The sequence below is a fragment of the Zootoca vivipara genome, chromosome 4 (assembly GCF_963506605.1).
Source record: "Zootoca vivipara chromosome 4, rZooViv1.1, whole genome shotgun sequence".
NCBI lineage: Eukaryota > Metazoa > Chordata > Lepidosauria > Squamata > Lacertidae > Zootoca > Zootoca vivipara.
The window spans coordinates 63,422,384-63,441,139 of NC_083279.1; the positions used below are offsets into that span (position 1 = coordinate 63,422,384).

At 39.5% G+C, this 18,756-nt stretch overlaps 1 protein-coding gene across 2 annotated transcripts; it reads right to left on the bottom strand.

The window, feature by feature from the left end:
• Nucleotides 1-264: 264 nt before the first annotated feature.
• ARL6 (ADP ribosylation factor like GTPase 6) lies at nucleotides 265-16,835 on the bottom strand. 2 transcript variants are annotated; one of them, XM_060273656.1, is made up of 8 exons: nucleotides 14,308-15,852; nucleotides 11,901-11,962; nucleotides 10,307-10,375; nucleotides 9,590-9,684; nucleotides 7,072-7,201; nucleotides 5,151-5,206; nucleotides 3,946-3,978; nucleotides 265-3,058 (listed from the first exon to the last, which is right to left on the bottom strand). In XM_060273656.1, exons 1-7 carry the CDS (start codon nucleotides 14,428-14,430, stop codon nucleotides 3,953-3,955), a joined length of 561 nt encoding a protein of 186 aa, XP_060129639.1. In that variant the 5' UTR covers nucleotides 14,431-15,852; the 3' UTR covers nucleotides 265-3,058; nucleotides 3,946-3,952. The 2 variants fall into 2 exon arrangements, with proteins under 2 accessions (XP_060129639.1, XP_034972532.1); XM_035116641.2 differs by lacking the exon at nucleotides 265-3,058 and adding an exon at nucleotides 16,756-16,835 and having other exon boundaries at nucleotides 3,210-3,978; nucleotides 14,308-14,458.
• Between the last annotated feature and the right edge of the window lie 1,921 nt (nucleotides 16,836-18,756).

Genomic DNA, 18,756 nt, shown 5'->3' on the forward strand with positions numbered 1-18,756 from the left:
AGGCTCATTTATCAGGATGCCTTACTGTTAAACAAACACTTAGGACTGTGCTGCAGATATTGATAATGATAATGATAGTGTATACAGTGGTACCTCTGGTTAAGAACTTAATTCATTCCGGAGGTCCATTCTTAACCTGAAACTGTTCTTAACCTGAAGCACCACTTTAGCTAATGGGGCCTCCTGCTGCCGCCATGCCGCTGGAGCACGATTTCTGTTCTCATCCTGAAGCAAAGTTCTTAACCTGAGGTACTATTTCTGGGTTAGCAGAGTTTGTAACCTGAAGCGTTTGTAACCCGAGGTACCACTGTAGTCTGTTGTTGTTTTTAAACCCTTAAAATGGTTTACAATCAAGTGGTATATAAATTTTCTGAAATAAATAATAGTCAATTGCAGCCCAATTTTAGCTTGAGCCCATACTCTGTTACCACCAGCAGCAAAACATAGGATTTTGTATTAGGCCTCCAGCAAACTTTGGGACAGAAAATCATGCTTTGGATCAATAGCACAGAAGAAAACATTTACCCAGATATAACATATAAGGTTTTGGGTTTTACACAGGAAGAGTTAGTAAATGTGTATACACCTAAAGAACAGCTTTGTCACAACCTAGAATTATGTTTCAATAGCCAAAATTAAGGAAATACAAGCATTAAATTCACGGTGCCTGCAGGCTGGCACTGTTTTATGGGAGAAATTAAAGCACAGGTGGCACTGTGGGTTAAACCACAGAGTCTAGGGCTTCCGTGCGCTGCTCTAGTTCGCCAGAAGCAGCTTTGTCATGCTGGCCACATGACCCGGAAGCTGTCTGCGGACAAACGCCGGCTCCCTCGGCCTATAGAGCAACCCCAGAGTCGGACACGACTGGACCTGATGGTCAGGGGCCCCTTTACCTTTACCACAAGTTAGGATTCTACAATTAGAACTTTCTGTCTCCCTAGTACAACAGATCTACTTTACCTTTTTTTGTTGCTTTTTGCAGTTAGGAAAGTGATATGGAAAGACAGTCTGTAGTAGCTCTCAGAAGATAAACTTCCTCCCTTTTAAAGACAGGTAGGCTGTGGCAGTTTTACAATGCTTCAAAATGCCCTACATGTTTAGTTAGACTTCTTTGTCCTTTGGAAAGTAAGGGTAATAACTGAACTTATCACAGCAACACATTTCAAAACAGCAACAGCAAATTCCTATTTATTTTTCTGGTCTAAACATAATTGTTCACTCAGCTTACATGTAAGGTTAAAATTCCATGCCAACATCCAGTACTTCTTTGTTAATTACCTTTGGTGCTCAAATATGGACCATCTTGCCTGTGAGTCCTGGAAGACCTGCTTGCAGACCTTTTCCACCTGGCCTGGGAGGGTGGAGCCCTGACTGATTGCAAGCTACAAAAGCTGAGGCTGATTGCTGAACAGACTCTTGGGCTGGAATGCTGTTTGGGGGTTTTTTTGGTGGTTGTTGCTGGGTTTTTTTTGTATCTTTGTTTTAGATTTTGTTGTGATTTATATAGAAATTCTTTAGTTTGGCTTTGTATTTTTAAATGTTTTTATTTGTTTATGACTACCTTTGTTATATTGGAGTTATGTACTTTTTCATGTTTTAAGCCACATTGAGTACGGTCAAACTGTGGAAAGGTGGCATGCAAATTAAATTATGTATTTATGCATGTTTATTTGCTGTGATTAATATTTACAAGGACTCTGAACAGTGCCTTTTGTAGTAACATTCTGCTATGCATTGCCCACTTTCCATACAATTTCTATGTATCCCCCAAAGTCAAAATTCTGTTCTACATATCAGAAGAGAGTTTGAGAAGCATATACAAAGTGGTAACTGTTACCAAATGCCTTATTGGCTGGAGAAGGCAGACAGGAACAGCTTTTATTATGAACAACTTTCCTATGCAGTAAGGAAAATGCATTATTTTAAAAAAAATGGATTAATATTATTATCCACAAAGAAATAGTACCTAACACCACAAACGTATCCTTGGACCCAATGACATGAGATAAGCTTGCAATGCAGGGTAACTAGTTGCCACACTACATTTGCCCAGCTATCGGAAGTTGGGTTGCATTGGTAGAAAGTGTTTATATTTTACTATTGTGCAGTTGTGCCAATGCAGTTACAAAGCTAAAGGTGGGCAACGAAGACCACAGCAATGAGAGTGATATGGTTAGTTTAATCAACATACTATGCATTAAGCACTGGTGAAAAGTTATCATAGGCCAGACGTCAAGCTTGTCAGATCTAATTTGGTGTTTTAGAAGAACATCAAGATCTGTAACAAGACCCAGGTGCAGAAGACATACTATTAGAATTAAAAACCAGGACCTCTGAGCGTAGGGATATGTTTTCATTATCAGAACTGAACCGAGTTCAATAATACATTCACACAAATTTCACTCCTGCTTACCTCAAATTTTCTTCATTTCAGCAGCCTAATTTCATTTCAGCAGTGTAATTTAAGGAGAGAAAGGAAATTTATAGTTCTTTTCATTGTAAAGGGGCCAGAAACCCTTGTTAATCTACTAAAAATATTGCATAAAGATCTACCATTAGATCCCCATCTACCATTATACCTCCATCTACTGCATCTTCTGTTTACCCCAAAATAGAAAACACAATACTAAATGATATACATACCGGTAGTTCAGTGACCAGGTAAAATGAAGGGCATAACTGTCCAGTAGCTAATCAAGCATCATACCAGTATATATAAGCTACAGGAAGGGAGCACAATTTATATATCAACATATATTTGGTTACCTGCATTACTATTTTGGATGTGGATTCAGAAACCAGATTCCCCACTGGCTGGATCTGGGGCGAGGGTGAGGAAATCCAGGCAAAACTATCTCACTTGAAGAGATCAGACATAATCAAAAGTAACCACAGGTTTGACGTACCTTTAAAATGTGCGAAGTTCAATAAGTTCACAAAATCATGTGTACATTAGACTGTTTTGAAGAGAGGACTGGAACTAGAACCTTCTCCTTTCATAGTAGGAAGCTCATCCAGAACCAATTGTACAGTGCTAAATAGATGGTTTTGGTCTAGCCTAGTTTAATGTAAAAGTCAAGATGTACAGATTACGTATTGTATTAATGAATGAAATATTAACATTAAAGGAATCAAGCATAAAAATGAATAATACACTGCAAAATTTTATAAAACAAAAATATGATTTAATATGTTACAGGTAGGTAGCCATGTTGGTCTGGGTCGAAGTAAAATAAAAAAATTCCTTCAGTAGCACCTTAAACTTAGTTGGTCTTTATGGTGCTACTGAAGGAATTTTTTTATGATTTAATATGTGTAACAGACTATTTTAGTTCTTGGCTGATATTCAACGTATTATCTTAAAAGCACAGCAGGCATTTAGTAACATATTTTATTTATGAAAATATTGTTTCACTTCTTACAGAACACAATATAGTCCAGTACATATCAACAGTACATATTATTCATAAACATCCACAACGGCTTATAAAAATACAGGATTGCATGCAGGCTCAGAGTAAACCCATTCAACCAAATATTTACTGAAATATGGTGTGTAAACTTTAAGTAGCTGTTTTCTAAGCAAGAGAAAACTTTTACATTCTGGTAAAGGTTGATCTCACTGCATATTTTTGAATGAAACATTGTGGTGAGCACAATCAGGAAGTCAAATGTGATCTCTTGAGCCCCCAACTCAAAAATCCACCAGCATTTTTAGACTACATACAATGATTTTATTATTCTATCAAACCACATGTATTTTTTCCTTCAGTATCATGAATGTGCATTTGAGCTACTACATTTTGTTACAAAAAATATTTATTATTATTTTTATTGGGCTTTTATAAAAGCCAACAGAAGAAAACAGACCTATAAAAAGTCTTCATCTTCAAGAGGTCACCATGTACATCTACAAATTATCTTTATGACATTTTCATAACTCACTGGTTTTTCATGTCTTCATTGCCTGGATCTGATCTAAGTAAAACAAATAAAGTTGATGTTAAAATGCTGTTTTTATTTAATTATACTAGCTACAGAATTCCAGTAGTATTAAGGCTTCTGAACTATTTTATAGAGCCTTGAAATATGAGCTATAACCTGTGTTTCCTTCATAGAAATGTTCTTATGGATCAGCACTACAGTGTGTAAACATGGGATCTTCACACAGCCAATATAATAAATGGCACTTCTCTGCCTCTCATCTTCTAGTCTCTGCTGACATCTAGCGGTGTATTTTAAATAAAACACTGTACTCAACTAAGGGCCAAAGCTTAGAGCAAAGTTTCTAAAAAGCATGCAAAAGAGTTGGCCACTCTAACTATGTAAACCAGTAATTTCCTATAAGAATATTCCATTCCAAAACAGTAACCATTGGAATAAAAATAAATGTTGATTATAGAAATTAATTTATTTACTAAATAATGTGTTATGGGGCAACCCAGTCAGAAGGGCAGCATTTAAATAATCAAATTATTATTATTATTATTATTATTATTATTATTATTATTATTATTATTATTATTATTATTATTTCAATGAAGAGACAGTATCACTATTAAAGCCCCCAAAATAGTAGATATTAAACATTAATTATGGTAACTTACACCAAAGGATAGTGGAGGATAATAATGTGGGATGCTTGAATGCTGCATAAAACTTATCAAGACTCATTCAGTCAACGAGACCAGACAGTGAGACTTTAAAATGCAATTACAGTATTTCTAGACTTAGAAATCATCTAGTCATTTTGAAAATTCTCTGGTATGCACAGCATAAAAGCTGCCATATTTTACTAAATATGCTTTAGCTTTTTGTAATCTACATCATAATGCTACTTGCTTTCTGTTGTAAACATAAATAAAAGAATCATACATTCTACGCTTATAGCATTGTACTCAGACCACAAGCACTATTTCTTAGTCTTAATTTAGGAGTAACAATACTGCCCATATATTTGCTTAATTGAAATGGGAAGTTTTAAAGGGAGGTATTTTTTGCTAAAAATATAAAGTTTGATGAGTATACTCACTGTGTAATTTGATCTGATAGCAGAAATAGATTGAGGGAAAAGTAAAATGAAATGACAGAAAAGATTATAAAATGAATGGAAAAGGGAAGCTGACAATGCAAAGCATGATGAAATGTACCTTGAAGCCAGTCTACACCTTCTTGCAAACCTTCTCCTTTAAGAGCATCACTAGCACTAAAATGAGAAAAGAATAAACTTTTTTAATGGCACAAAAAAACACTAATGGAAAAAGTGATTACATTTTCTATAGTTAGTCAAGATCAAATCATACCCACAGAAGTATATTTATTGTTAGTGTACATGAAAGATGCTGAGATACTCAGCTGCTGCCCAAAGCAGCAAACCTCAATTTCCTCTTTCTTTCAACCATTTGCAATAAAACAAAATCTAACATGACACCATCACATTCCGTTTTCCTGCCCTATAAGGAATGCCTAACAAAGTGGAAGCAGTGTTTGCAGTGTTCAGAAGAGAATACAAAAAGTTAAATGAATTAGCAAGATCCTCACAAATCGATAGGAATATATGAGAAAATAAGACTACAAGGGCTGTAGCAGTAGTAGAGAAGTAACTGTAAGTGCTCAATTTCTTAGCATATTTCTGTCAATATTGACCCCTCTCTCTTTCCTCTGACCCGTGATCTCTTTCTCCCTTTGGCTCCCTTGCTTCTGTCTCCTATTTCATCTGCCTCTTCCCTAAAGTCTTTACTACAGAGGTAAGGAACCTTTGGGTCATTGGCCATCTTCGTCCACTAGGAGGTCCAATTTAGCCCACAAGGCCACATTTCCCAAACCACACCCACCCGATGATCAGCTGATGCCACTGGTGACATTAGCTGATGGACAAGAGGACAGGGTTTAATCCTGCTTTGGCTGCATGCCCTGTGCCCACCAGTGAATTGGATTGCTCAGCCAAAGCAGCAGGATTTAATCCTCACTCATCAGCTGATGAGTAGGGGAATAAAGCCTTTTGCAAAAGCACTGTTTGAAGTAACTTGTGTTTCTCCTTTAAATAGGCAAGTGGACAGGTAAGTGGATGGCAGCAGGGTAGCTAGGGGACTTCTCTCCCGCACCCCACTGCTGCTGCCACCAACTACTGTACTTAAAGAGGAAGTATTAGCTTCTCCAAACAGAGGTTTTGCAAATAATTTAAGGCAGCCCCCATGCTCACGTTTCAGCCTCCAGAAGCAGTGGGGGGAAACCAACTTCTCTGTTTCTCATCCTGCACAAGCCTGACGTAACTTGAAATGTTGCACACTCGCCAACAAGTTGGTGAAAAGATAACTTTCCAAATAATAGCATTCTATGCCTTTGTCATTGCCCACAGTCTTCTGGAGCAGGTTTTTTTGGGGGGTGGGGGGGTGGGGTGTAAGAGCTGCAGGCGGAGGTGAGGAAGGAGAAATATCATTGCTTCAGTGGGTCTTTTCCACTGATGGGCAAACACAGCTTGATCCCACCCATTGTTGCTCTACATCAGGGGTAGGCATCTAAGGCCCATGGGCCGGATGCGGCCCAATCACCTTCTAAATCCGGCCCGCAGACGGTCTGGGAATCAGGGTGTTTTTATATGAGTAGAATGTGTCCTTTTATTTAAAATGCATCTCTGGGTTATTTGTGGGGCATAGGAATTCATTCATTTTTTCCTTCAAAATATAGTCTGGCCCACCGCATGGTCTGAGGGACGGTAGACCGGCCCACAGCTGAAAAAGGTTGCTGACGCTTGCTCTACATCAAGCAAATGGAAAGCTGTAATTTGCTAACACTGGTAGCTTTCCAGAGTTATTCCAAGCTGCTGAGATTAATAAGATTCTGTCAGTTTCTTGGTTTATCTTAGAAAAACAATCCTGCAAATTCAAACACCAATCTTGTACAAATAGATATTACCATTATACAACTGTGTAACATGACACTGATTACAGCTTGCTTTTGGAATCAGTATTTGTATACTGGTTATCACAGAGTTTTCTTCACTCAATACAAGCATTACCGGTAGTAACTTAAAACAAATTTTAGGACAAAATGAAAGTAAGCCAATTTTACCAGATATGCCATGGCTTGTCTTTAATGTTCTCCAAAGCCAATAACTGAGATACTTTTACTGAAGACACAGCAAACCTGAGGTCCATCTTGTTTGCAAAGAACAAAATTGGTATTCGTCGGTGTTTAAGATCTAGGAGTAACATAATGTTTTGTTAACCCATTCATCTTTTATATAAACACCTTTTTACAAGGAGACAATATACCTACACTGCTCACCTGTTAATGCCATCTTTTGAAGGTTTTATCCTACTAAGATAGAGACTCTGGGCCATGGCATCTCTAGTGCATGTTTCAGTACAGTTCCGAAAGTACCCATCCCCAAAGATGTATGTCTAAGGCTGCAAAGTTTATAATTAAGTAAAGGGGTAAAGGGGGCCCCTGACCATCAGGTCCAGTTGTGTCCGACTCTGGGGTTGCGGCGCTCATCTCGCTCTATAGGCCGAGGGAGCCAGCGTTTGTCCGCAGACAGCTTCTGGGTCATGTGGCCAGCATGACAAAGCTGCTTCTGGCGAACCAGAGCAGCGCACGGAAACGCTGTTTACCTTCCCGCCGGAGCGGTCCCTATTTATCTACTTGCACTTTGATATGCTTTCGAACTGCTAGGTGGGCAGGAGCTGGGACCGAGCAATGGGAGCTCACCCCATTGCAGGGATTCGAACCGCCGACCTTCCGATCAGCAAGCCCTAGGCTCAGTGGTTTAACCCACAGCGCCACCTGGGTCCCTTTATAATTAAGTATGCACTGTCATATCCTTACTCTTTTAAAATAAGTGTTTCATTAAGACGCTCTTCTTTCAAACTTAACCTCAGAAGCTGTAGATATGATACAGGGTTTCAAAATCTCCTATGAGATTGTGGCACATTTGCATGCAGCAAGAATGTAACAAGATATATGAACTGACCAAAATACTAAACTTGTTGTGGATTATATCTAGCAAGTACTAAAAGCAGGGAATTATTTTTTAAAAACAAGGAGACACTGAGCCTGTCTGGGAGCCATATCATCTACCCTGCTAGTCAGTTTTACTGAGCTCTCAGTGTATGCTTAACTGCAACTGCTCATTAGAGAGGAAAAGGCACATGAAAAGACACACTTAGTGTAGTAATAGCAGTACTGTATTACTTCACACAGGTGAGGATTCGATTCTTGTTCTGAAAAAAGGTTCTGGGGCTGAGATCTGACCATGGTTAAAGTTGCACTTGAAGACAAATTAGTGAAAATATTCCAATCAATAATACAGAATCAGGAAAATTATTTGATAAGAAAAAACCTATAATCTTGTTTATAGCTTTGCAGTCAATATACAGTATAGGGTACAATATATCATAAATATTCTATAACAATTTCATCAACATCAATCTTATTTCATGGTTTTTATTAAGTCTACTAACATCAGAGAAGTTACTTCCACAGATGTAAAATAACTATATTATGGAATAGAAATACAACCATATATATGGCAGTATTCTGTTACTTACAGCTGTTGCTGAATGCATCTATTTTTAATATAAAAGCCAAATCCTATCTCCAGTATAGTTTTATACAGAATTATACAGTTGTTAGATTATTCCCCTGCCCAATTTCAATGTTCAGTTAGATAAAAGTGAATTATTTCAGCAACTACATTGGACCCCATCCCATGTAACATATCAATTTAAGATTTGTGAAAAACATTTATGGGAGGCTCAGTAACACACCACTGATATCTATACAAGTTATGCAGCCTAACAGTAGTTTTCCTTCTATAGATATTTTCCAAATTAATATACACAGTGAACATTACATTCATTATATTTCTATACATGAATCAATTTCTCCTCTAAAAAAACAAAGTCACTGTTTTCTCTCACAGTAAGTATAGCACAAGCTCCCTTCACACTTCAGCCTCCTCACCAAGTTCACATGACTTCTCAGGAGGAAAAACTTTGCATGTGTAGATTTCTATGTACAAAGGCTTTCCATGAATTTTTGGAACCATGCATGATTGGGATTCCAGAATGAATGGATGGATGTAGTAGGCTTTCCCTTACAGATGTCCAAACAGACGTAAGTGGATTAGCTGAGGAGTCACGCAAGCTCAGGATGGTGCCAGAGATGCATCCTATGTGTGAAGAGGGCTGCAGGGATGTGTCTCAGGCCCAACCTAAAGGTATTTGCCTTGTTGGTGCAAATTGTCGGAAACCAATGTGGTAAAATCTTTTACTGAATTGCCCACAAGCTGTTACAGCACATTAGGTTTAGGGGACTTAAAGTTTAAAATTTATGCAAGTTCAATTAATCTCTATTTCTGAAATTTGTTCTGGCATCCTTATATTAAATTAATTTTATCTTGAATTATACTTGTGATACTCCTATTAACAGAAAACATACTGAAATCTTTATTCTAGTTATCTACTGGGGAGAAAAACAAGGAGGTTTTATATGCAAATACTGTATAAAGTTACCAAGAAAATAGTTGTTTCATGTCAAAGACATATAGTAGGAATAGAACTGAGTGAATGATAAAGGATCTTCTCACCTGGATGATTCATGAGAGTGTCAAGTTCTTCTTTGGCCACAACCATTCTTAGTGTGTCATTGCTATCAATGACAAAAATAATGGCCTGGCAATCTCTGTGTGTTAGAGAAAGCAAAGAAGCAAATTAGATGCTTCCTAAAATGTTGAGTAACAAAATGAATTAACAGAATCCTACTTCAATGTGTTGTTTGTTATTGTACTAACTGGTAGCAGCATATTCCTTCTAGATTCTTAGAAAAAACATTATGTCCCATATGCTGGAACACAAGCTATTTTCAAAACAAACATGAATCTTTGCTTAGATTTATAAACATAGTACTTCTAAAGCAAGGCAGACCAACTTTTCATATCAAGTGAGCTGCAAGGGTACTTCAACACAGAACTTGGTACCCTGCAGATATTTTGAACTCCAATTCCCATTATGATTGTGCTGGCTGGAGCTTGTAGGAATTGTATTCAAATTTTTTGAAAGGTATGAGGTTAGGAAAGACTGCTGTAAACACCAGTTAACTTAAAGTTAATTATGCATAAGTATTCATTTTTTTATTTTTCAAGCCTATGAATATTAACTTAAGTCACAACAGAAGTATCATTATCATATTTTGCAATTACTCCAATTCACCTTCATAAATTTCATACAGAAATGATGAGAGACTTGTAGTTTCTAAATATGTACAAATACTGCAAATTTCAGTCTCACAATAAAAAAGAACTTACTTGTAGTAGTGTTCCCAAAGATTTCTGTATCTACCTTGACCCGACATATCAAACACAGTGAATGACAAACTATAAACAAACAAAATATAAAATTAAAACTGAAATACTTTGATGGCTATGTAATAATAACAATAAATTTTTATTTATACCCTGCCCTCCCCAGTCAAAACCAGGCTCAGGGCAGCTAACACCAATAAAATTACAATAAGACATAAAAGAAAAGAAAAGAAATAATTAAAATACAGATTAAAATACAATATTAAAATTTAAAATGCAGCCTCATTTTAAGTAGTCCATAAATCCAAACCATGAGGGAGGAAAACACAGGGGTCAGACTGAATGTACAATTATTATCCAGTCTACTGAACATAGTAATGCTCACTTCTGACTCATTTTGAACAACTTATTGATACGCTTTTGATAACAGAAAACTTCATATTAACTTGTATGCCAACACATCATATTCAATTAAATATCAAAACTGGATACTTAAAAAACAAAAAAGTAACTATTGATTCTTAAACCAACAGTTGAATCCAAAATAGCACTAAGGAGATCACTCTCTCTATCCCCTACACTTTATTCTGGGGGTTCTCCCAACCCCCCAGAGCTGATTGGTGGAGTATACCTTCATTGCACTAGGAAGGCTAATCATGCTGGCTCCCACTAGTGCAACTATTTATTTTCTGACTAACTAAATCGTTTGAGTGAACTCAGTGAGACTTACTACTAAGTAAACATGCTGATACCAAGACTAATTAGGCCTGGGGCCCAGAGGTACCCCACCCTTGCTATAATGCAAGACACTCTTGAAGTTGAGGCAACTTTCAGAAGCAATTTTATTATGGCATGGGGCACGTTGTTCAAACGGAAAAGTCAACAATTCTGCTGGACAAGCTTCAACCTGGGAGCTGCTTGGCTCCTGGACAATGTTTGCTTTTAAATCTAGTTAAAGAGACTCTCCAACACTTAAAATCATTAATAAGGTAAAGGTAAAGGGACCCCTGACCATTAGGTCCAGTCGTGACCGACTCTGGGGTTGCGCACTCATCTCGCATTATTGGCCGAGGGAGCCGGAGTATAGCTTCCAGGTCATGTGGCCAGCATGACAAAGCCGCTTCTGGCAAACCAGAGCAGCACATGGAAACGCCGTTTACCTTCCCGCTGTAGTGGTACCTATTTATCTACTTGCATTTTGACGTGCTTTCGAACTGCTAGGTTGGCAGGAGCTGGGACCAAGCAACGGGAGCTCACCCCGTCACAGGGATTCGAACCGCCGACCTTCTGATCAGCAAGCCCTAGGCTCAGTGGTTTAACCCACAACGCCACCTGGGTCCCCAAAATCATTAATATGAAAGGCATAAAATTTCAACAGTACTACTTAAATATGTGAGACCTTTTCTACAAGAAATCTGTGTCTTAGCAATTTGTGATCCCATCCCCACAGGATTGTCACAATGACAATACTACACATAGCATTACATCTCCATGCCAAATCAAATGTTATAGTTAATGCAGCCTATTAGAAAGACAATTCTCTTGTCTAATACATAATCATATAGAATATAAACATAATGAAATAAAAGGGTCTTACCTAGATGTCTTAAATTTTTCTACACTGAATCCTATCGTGGGAACAATATCTTGAGTTTGAGCCTTCAAAAGAAAACAAAATTGTTTTTAAAAATTCATGTTCAATTTTAATACTAAAAATCAGTAATATATTCTCTTGATCCAAATAAATAATAGTTTAAAATGTCATGTGGCATCATATATTTTCCACTCATGGTTCACTATGGCTCATTCTCACATCATGCTAAACTACCGGTAATGCTGGCTAAGTATGTGAATTGCTCAGAATATGCTAAAATGCTATATGCATGCTAGATAGCAGTATTGTGAATATTTAGCTTATTTAAATCAGTTATTTAATGCAGTATGATGTTTGTGTTGGTAGCAGAGAACAGTAGTACCAATACTTAAACAGGCAACCTATGGATACTGCAGGAATATACAAGCTTTTAAGAAACATTAGATGGTGTAAAAGGTAAAAGGTAAATGATCCCTGGATGGTTAAGTCCAGTCAAACACAACTATGGGGTACGGCGCTCAGGCGCTCATCTCACTTCAGACAGAGGGAGTCAGCGTTTGTCTACATACACAACTTTCCAGGTCATGTGGCCAGCAGGACTAAACTGCCATTTACCTTCCTGCTGCAGTGGTAACCTATGTACTGTATCTACTTGCACTGATATGCTTTCAAACTGCTAGGCTGGCAGAAGCTGGGACAGAGCAACGGGAGCTCACCCCGTTGTGTGAAATCGAACTGCTGACCTCCTGATTGGCAAGCCCAATAGGCTCTGTGGTTTAGGCTACAGCGCCACCTGCTCCCTTATTGGATGGTGTAGCAGTAAGACAGCAGGTACATTTTGTTGGATCCAAACTTAGTGATACATAAGAGAAGACTCATTAAAATAAACCATGACCAGGGTTTTCTTGGTTCTCTCCTCTCTCCATAAAACATGGCTCTTCATTCAGCAACATACTGCAATTCCCAAATTGTACAGTTTTGTGGAGTGGCATGGGGATGGCAACTGCTTTGGGAAGGGGACCTGAAAATGCTGCAATGCACGCAGAGTTCAGCCCAAGACCATTGTACAGTTTGCACATAATGCTCAGTTAAACCATGGCTAAGTGTGAGCAAGCAAGCATGCAGGTACTCAGAGCGAAAATCATAGCCACTTGCTCTTTCTCTGCTATCTGGAGCTGAGCCATGGTTTGGTTTAATGTTACATCCAAATCCAGACTCATGGTTTGTCTCCCCCAAAGAAATCACAAATGGTAAACTAAGAGCAAACCTTGGCTACAGTTTGCAATTTGTTTGGAATGAGACAAACCATGAGTGCAGTTTTGAACATAATACTAAACCAGGAAGCATGGCAGAGCAAAACCAGGGAGGAGCAAAGAGGCCACAACTTTTGCTCCAGAGAGATGCATGCTTGCTTGTTCATAATTAGTCATGGTTTGGCTTAGCATTTAGGTGCTAGCACGGCTAGTGACTAAGTACTTAATGTTTTCAATCTAATATGGCTTAACAAAAAAGTGTGACCTTTCTGTACTAGTTGAAAGTAACAAACCAGTATGCTAATGTTTTGGTTATATTTGTTTAACACAATAAGCTTTTGCTGAAATCATGTCAAAGCATATTAACTTGAAAAGACCTTAATGATATATTCATTCTTGCCGTGTAGAGTCAAGGTATCACAGATACTATTTAAGGAAAAGCTATTTAAAGAAAGCTATAATAGCATTTAAGGAACATATACATATCTGCATGTGTGCAAAAGGGTGTGTATGTATAAACAGTGTTAATTTCCTAAGCAATAGTTGATTCAGCTTAAATTTGTTTACAGGCCATTGTGAAAACCCAAACATGGGCAGCATAAATCATGTATTTCCAACTGTACAATGTATGCCTCATATTAGATCTTAATAAATTCACTTTTAATCTCTGCTATTTCTGAAATATATCTCCTGAGAAAAGGATTTGTATTGTAATGTTTAACATTTTTATTTAATTCATTTTTCTGAGGTCTGCTCTGCTTTTCTGTATTAAAACCAATAAGGAAGCTTCCTTTCTTCTTCATTAGATGGGTAAAATCACAATTCTGAACACACTTCCTGGGGAGTAAAGCCCCTTTGAATAGTGGAATTTCTTCTGAATAAACATGGATAGGGTCCTGAAAATCACACAATAGGACTACCTAAGAAAATTCTCATTTGTACAAGCAGTTTAGAATTATACATCGTATATAAAATTAATAATAATGTGATCTACTTCCAAAAGAAAAAACAGTGTATAAAGATGAATGCCATCTTGAACATTAGTATTTCAATATGGTACAAATGAAATCTTTCTATACATGTATCTAAATATGAGCATTATCTTTACTACAAGATTTGGCAAACAAGCAGGTAACATACTAAAAAGGACTACTTACATTAGATGGTTTTAGCTTGTTAATAATTGTTGTCTTGCCACTATTGTCCAACCCAAGGCACAGAACATGAACTTCTTTCTTCTTCAGACCAAGCCAGCCTGCTAGCTTGTCAAATAATCCCATAATTTTGATATAATGGCACACTCAACACCTGTGTTTGCAAATAATATGTCTACTTAAAACAGTTGAAATTATTGTAGATGGACATGAAGGCAAAAATCTTCGGATGCTTAAAACATATGTACATACAAACTCCCAAGAGAAAATGTTTTCAATCTGTGTCAGCAGGTTGGTTAATTTAAGCAAGTAGAAGATAAGCTGATTATTTGGCAAGAGTCTCTTGACAAAGCAGCCTGGCTGCTTATCGCTCTGTCTAAAGCATCACTCTTTAGTTCAATGGATACCTGCATTATCACAGATAGATTATTTTGTGTAACCAGGTTAGTTAATTTATTTACAATGATATCTAATGCAGTCGACATTGCAAATTCTGTTTTACATTTTAAATCCCCCCCTTTCACATTTTGATGGATAACGGAGTTTTAGTTCTTGTATTGTTTTTTTGGAAAGTGCAATTGAGGCTGGTTTGCCTTTCTTTATATGCGAACTGAATTCCTCCCCCATTCCTAGTATTCAAAAGAAAGAAAGAAAGCAAAAAGCAAGGCCCACTGAATTCATTGGGGCTGAAACCATTTGTAAGAAGGGATGGGGGCTGCTCCCTTTGCATGCAATACTGCACAAACTTAGTGAACATCCAGTCAACACAGTGGTAGCTTCTTCCAAGGAGAAGTGAACAGGACTGGCTTGTAAATCCCGTAGTAGGGTGATGAGCTCCTGCCCACAAGCCATTTCACATGCAAGACGATATACACATGTGTGTGTGTTTGTGTGAGTCCCCTCCATCCCTCAGAAGCTACTAAGGTGAGGGAAGCAGAACCACGAAAACCCAAGAAGTGTGTATCTGAAGAAGTGTGCATGCACACGAAAGCTCATACCAAAAACAAACTTAGTTGGTCTCTAAGGTGCTACTGGAAGGAATTTTTTTAATTTGGTTTCATAGCCCAAGAGGCAGAGGTGAGGCAGGGCACCTACAAAGGCGGCTTTCCCTGTGGAGTTCCTTCATCCTGACTTGCTAAGAGGCTTCCTGACTCAGCCCAGGTGCCAGAATAATAGAATCTGTATGGTGGGAAGAGGTTGTTGTGGCCAGTGTTCACTTCTTGTTGAGGTCTGGCCAAAACACACACACACACACACATACACTGGAAAAACAAGTGAGGTCCCAACTAAAGAAGAATGGCAACTTAAACTGATGGAATATGCACAGCTTGCAGATTTAACATATAGAATAAGAGAACAAGAAGAACACATAGCTGCCAAGTATCCCGTATCCGCCGGGAAAACCCCTTTTTTCTCACCGTTTCCCGGCGGTCTCCCGTTTGGCAGAGAATCCCGGCATTGTCCCTTAAATTCGATTCTTCCTGGCGGCCATTTTTCTGGTGCCGCTTTGCCCTTCTATGGGCACCAGAAAATGGCGGCGCCGGCGCCGGAAGTCGCTTCCGCGCATGACCGGAAGTTGCGTGACGCGACTTCCGGTGGCGCTTCGCCCTTCTATGGGCATCAGAAAATGGCGGCTTCTATGGGCATCAGAAAATGGAAGTCGCTTTTACGTGTTTCCGGTCATGCGCGGAAGCGACTTCCGGCGCTGGCGCCGCCATTTTCTGGTGCCCATAGAAGGGCGAAGCGCCAGCGGAAGTTGCGTCACGCAACTTCCGGTCGTGCGCGCGCTGCCGATCCCGGATCTTTACGATCCGGACTTGGCAGCTATGAGAACATTATGTTTAGAGAAGATTGGAAAATGAATATATTGGGGGGGGGGGTTGTGTCACTTGAAAACATTGGCAGCACTAAGCTAAATTCAACAGTGTAAATAAGTTTTGATGGATGTAATAATGGAATACTGAATGGTTTAGTTCATGTAAACTATGCAGGCTTTTATGATATGCAAAATGAACCATGGACAGAGATTAATGAAAGTCAGTGATATTTTAAGGATGTTTCAATGAGTATTCTAAATTGTAAAACAGAATTATAAATATAAAAAAACACACACAACCCCGCCCCCATCCTCCTCGCCAATGAAGCTCATGAGGTGAACTTCACCCAGCACTCGCAGGGTTGTTGTAAGGATGAAAGGGAAGAAGGGGAACGAAACTGCTCCTAGCTTGTCGGAAGAAATGCCAGGAAAAAAGCCATTAATAATACTAGAGTTCATAACTGCTCGACGCCAGACAAGAGAACGGCGCACCCCCACCCCCCCACCCCGGCACCGGTTTAGGCTGGCCCCTGAGGGACAAGCCGTCGAAGCCTCCGCCCGCGCATGCTCCCCTCGTCTCCTATTTGCCCTCTGAGGTAGAAACAAACCGCCCAAACACTGCCGGCGCTACTCACGAAGGGAAACGCAGTCTCCGCCGCCGGCCAGGCCTTGGAAGAGCGAGCCCCTCCCACGCGCACCCTCTCCCGACGCCTGCGTCGTTGCCTAGGAGACCGAATGCTTATTACTGTATTCTGATCCTCCCCCCCCCTCCAACCTTCCCTGACGTCAGTGGATGCTATTGGCTGGATGGGCGGAGGGGGAAGGGAGGGAGGAAATCGCCCTTATAGACTCACAATCTGTCCAATGTTCAGTTTCTGGAATCGTCTGTTTCCCCTTTCTGTCGGGAGGGAAGTGTGAGTTACCTATAGAGAGCAATACTGAAGAAGTGCTGTAACTGAGCAACAGCAAATACAGGTCTGGCTCATGTTTTGTCAAATTTGATCATAGTTCATGTGATGTCTTGGCTGCCACTTTATACTGAGTAGGGAAGAAGAGATGTTCCTGCCAAAGCACAGCTTCGTTGAATTTCTGAATTTAAACGGCTCTTACTTCAGCCGCAAAAAGCCATTTTCGCAGTTATTTCAGGGGTTATATCTTCAAAAATTGGTGAGATACTCTATACTTTCTTATCTCTATGAGCATCGCAACCCCTGAGGTATAGGACAACATCATTTGGGAAGACATGCGAACTAATAGTGTACTGGAAGAAGCAAAGATCACCAGTGTTGGCAAATCCACACCGTGATCAACTCCCGCCTGGAAACCAATGTCCCCACTGTGGAAGGACGTGTGGATCCAGAGTTGGCCTCCACAGTCACTTACGGACCCATTGTTAAAACCGTGTTTATGGAAGACAATCTTACTCGGCTACGAGTGATCGCCAAAGAAGAAGAAGAAAGAAGAAGACAGCATTTTTGTTTTATTTTTAAACCCTACTGCCGCATGACACTTCTGGTTCCTATCAAAATGCTCCATGTATGGGGCTGGAGTGTTGGAAGGAACCAATGCAACATTTTAAATAAAACAAGCAGGATCCTCTTCATTGGTGTGATAAAAATCATACCGACACAACTTCCAGAAAGACAGCTGTATTATGACCTGTTTATTATTATGGCATAAACTGTCATGGCCTACTAAGGATAATGCATCTGATGAAATGGACTCTGGTCTAAGAAAGCTTATGTTCTGATTTATTTATGTATTATATTTATACTCCACTGCCCCTGCACAAAATTCAAATGGCCGTACATAGTTTCAAAGCCTCATAACAAGCCCGCCAGACAGGCTAGGCCAAGAGGGGCTGACTGGCCCAAGATCATCTGCTGAATCTGCCAGAGGACATACAGTATTTCATCCAGGCAAAAGCACTCAAGGTGGACTATAGAGCAGGACAAGTGAGGTGTTGGTTCGGAAGAGACCTCCTGAAGACCAGACAGGGAAGCCTGGAGGGCCGTTTTCAGTTCTCAGGCCTGAGGTTCCCCACAAGAACTAGAACCTTTGCCCTCCATGTTAAAAAACAACAACAACTAAGCAGGTGTGTAGACTCACCAGACTCAGTTCTTGCATTCATATGGGCAGTATAAAAGAGAACTGTTGTAATAGTTTTAGTGGAAGTGGAAACCTAATATCGACAAATATGCTCAGGTTATAGGTAACCTATAGGGATAAAGGGAACCCTGACCATTAGGTCCAGTCACGGACGACTCTGGGGTTGTGGCACTCATCTCGCTTTACTGGCCGATGGAGCTGGCGTACAGCTTCCGGGTCATGTGGCTAGCATGACTAAGCTGCTTCTGGCAAACCAGAGCAGCACTTAGAAACACCGTTTACCTTCCTGCTGGAGCGGTACCTACCTGTATTTATCTACTTGCACTTTGATGTGCTTTCGAACTGCTAGGTTGGCAGAAGCTGGGACTGAGAAACGGGAGCTCACCCCGTCGCAGGGATTTGAACTGCTGACCTTCTGATCGGCAAGCTCTAGGCTCTGTGGTTTAACCCACAGCGCCACCCGCGTCCCAGGTAACCTATAAAGCACTGCAAATATATTAGGGAACATAAATACATTAGGAAATACC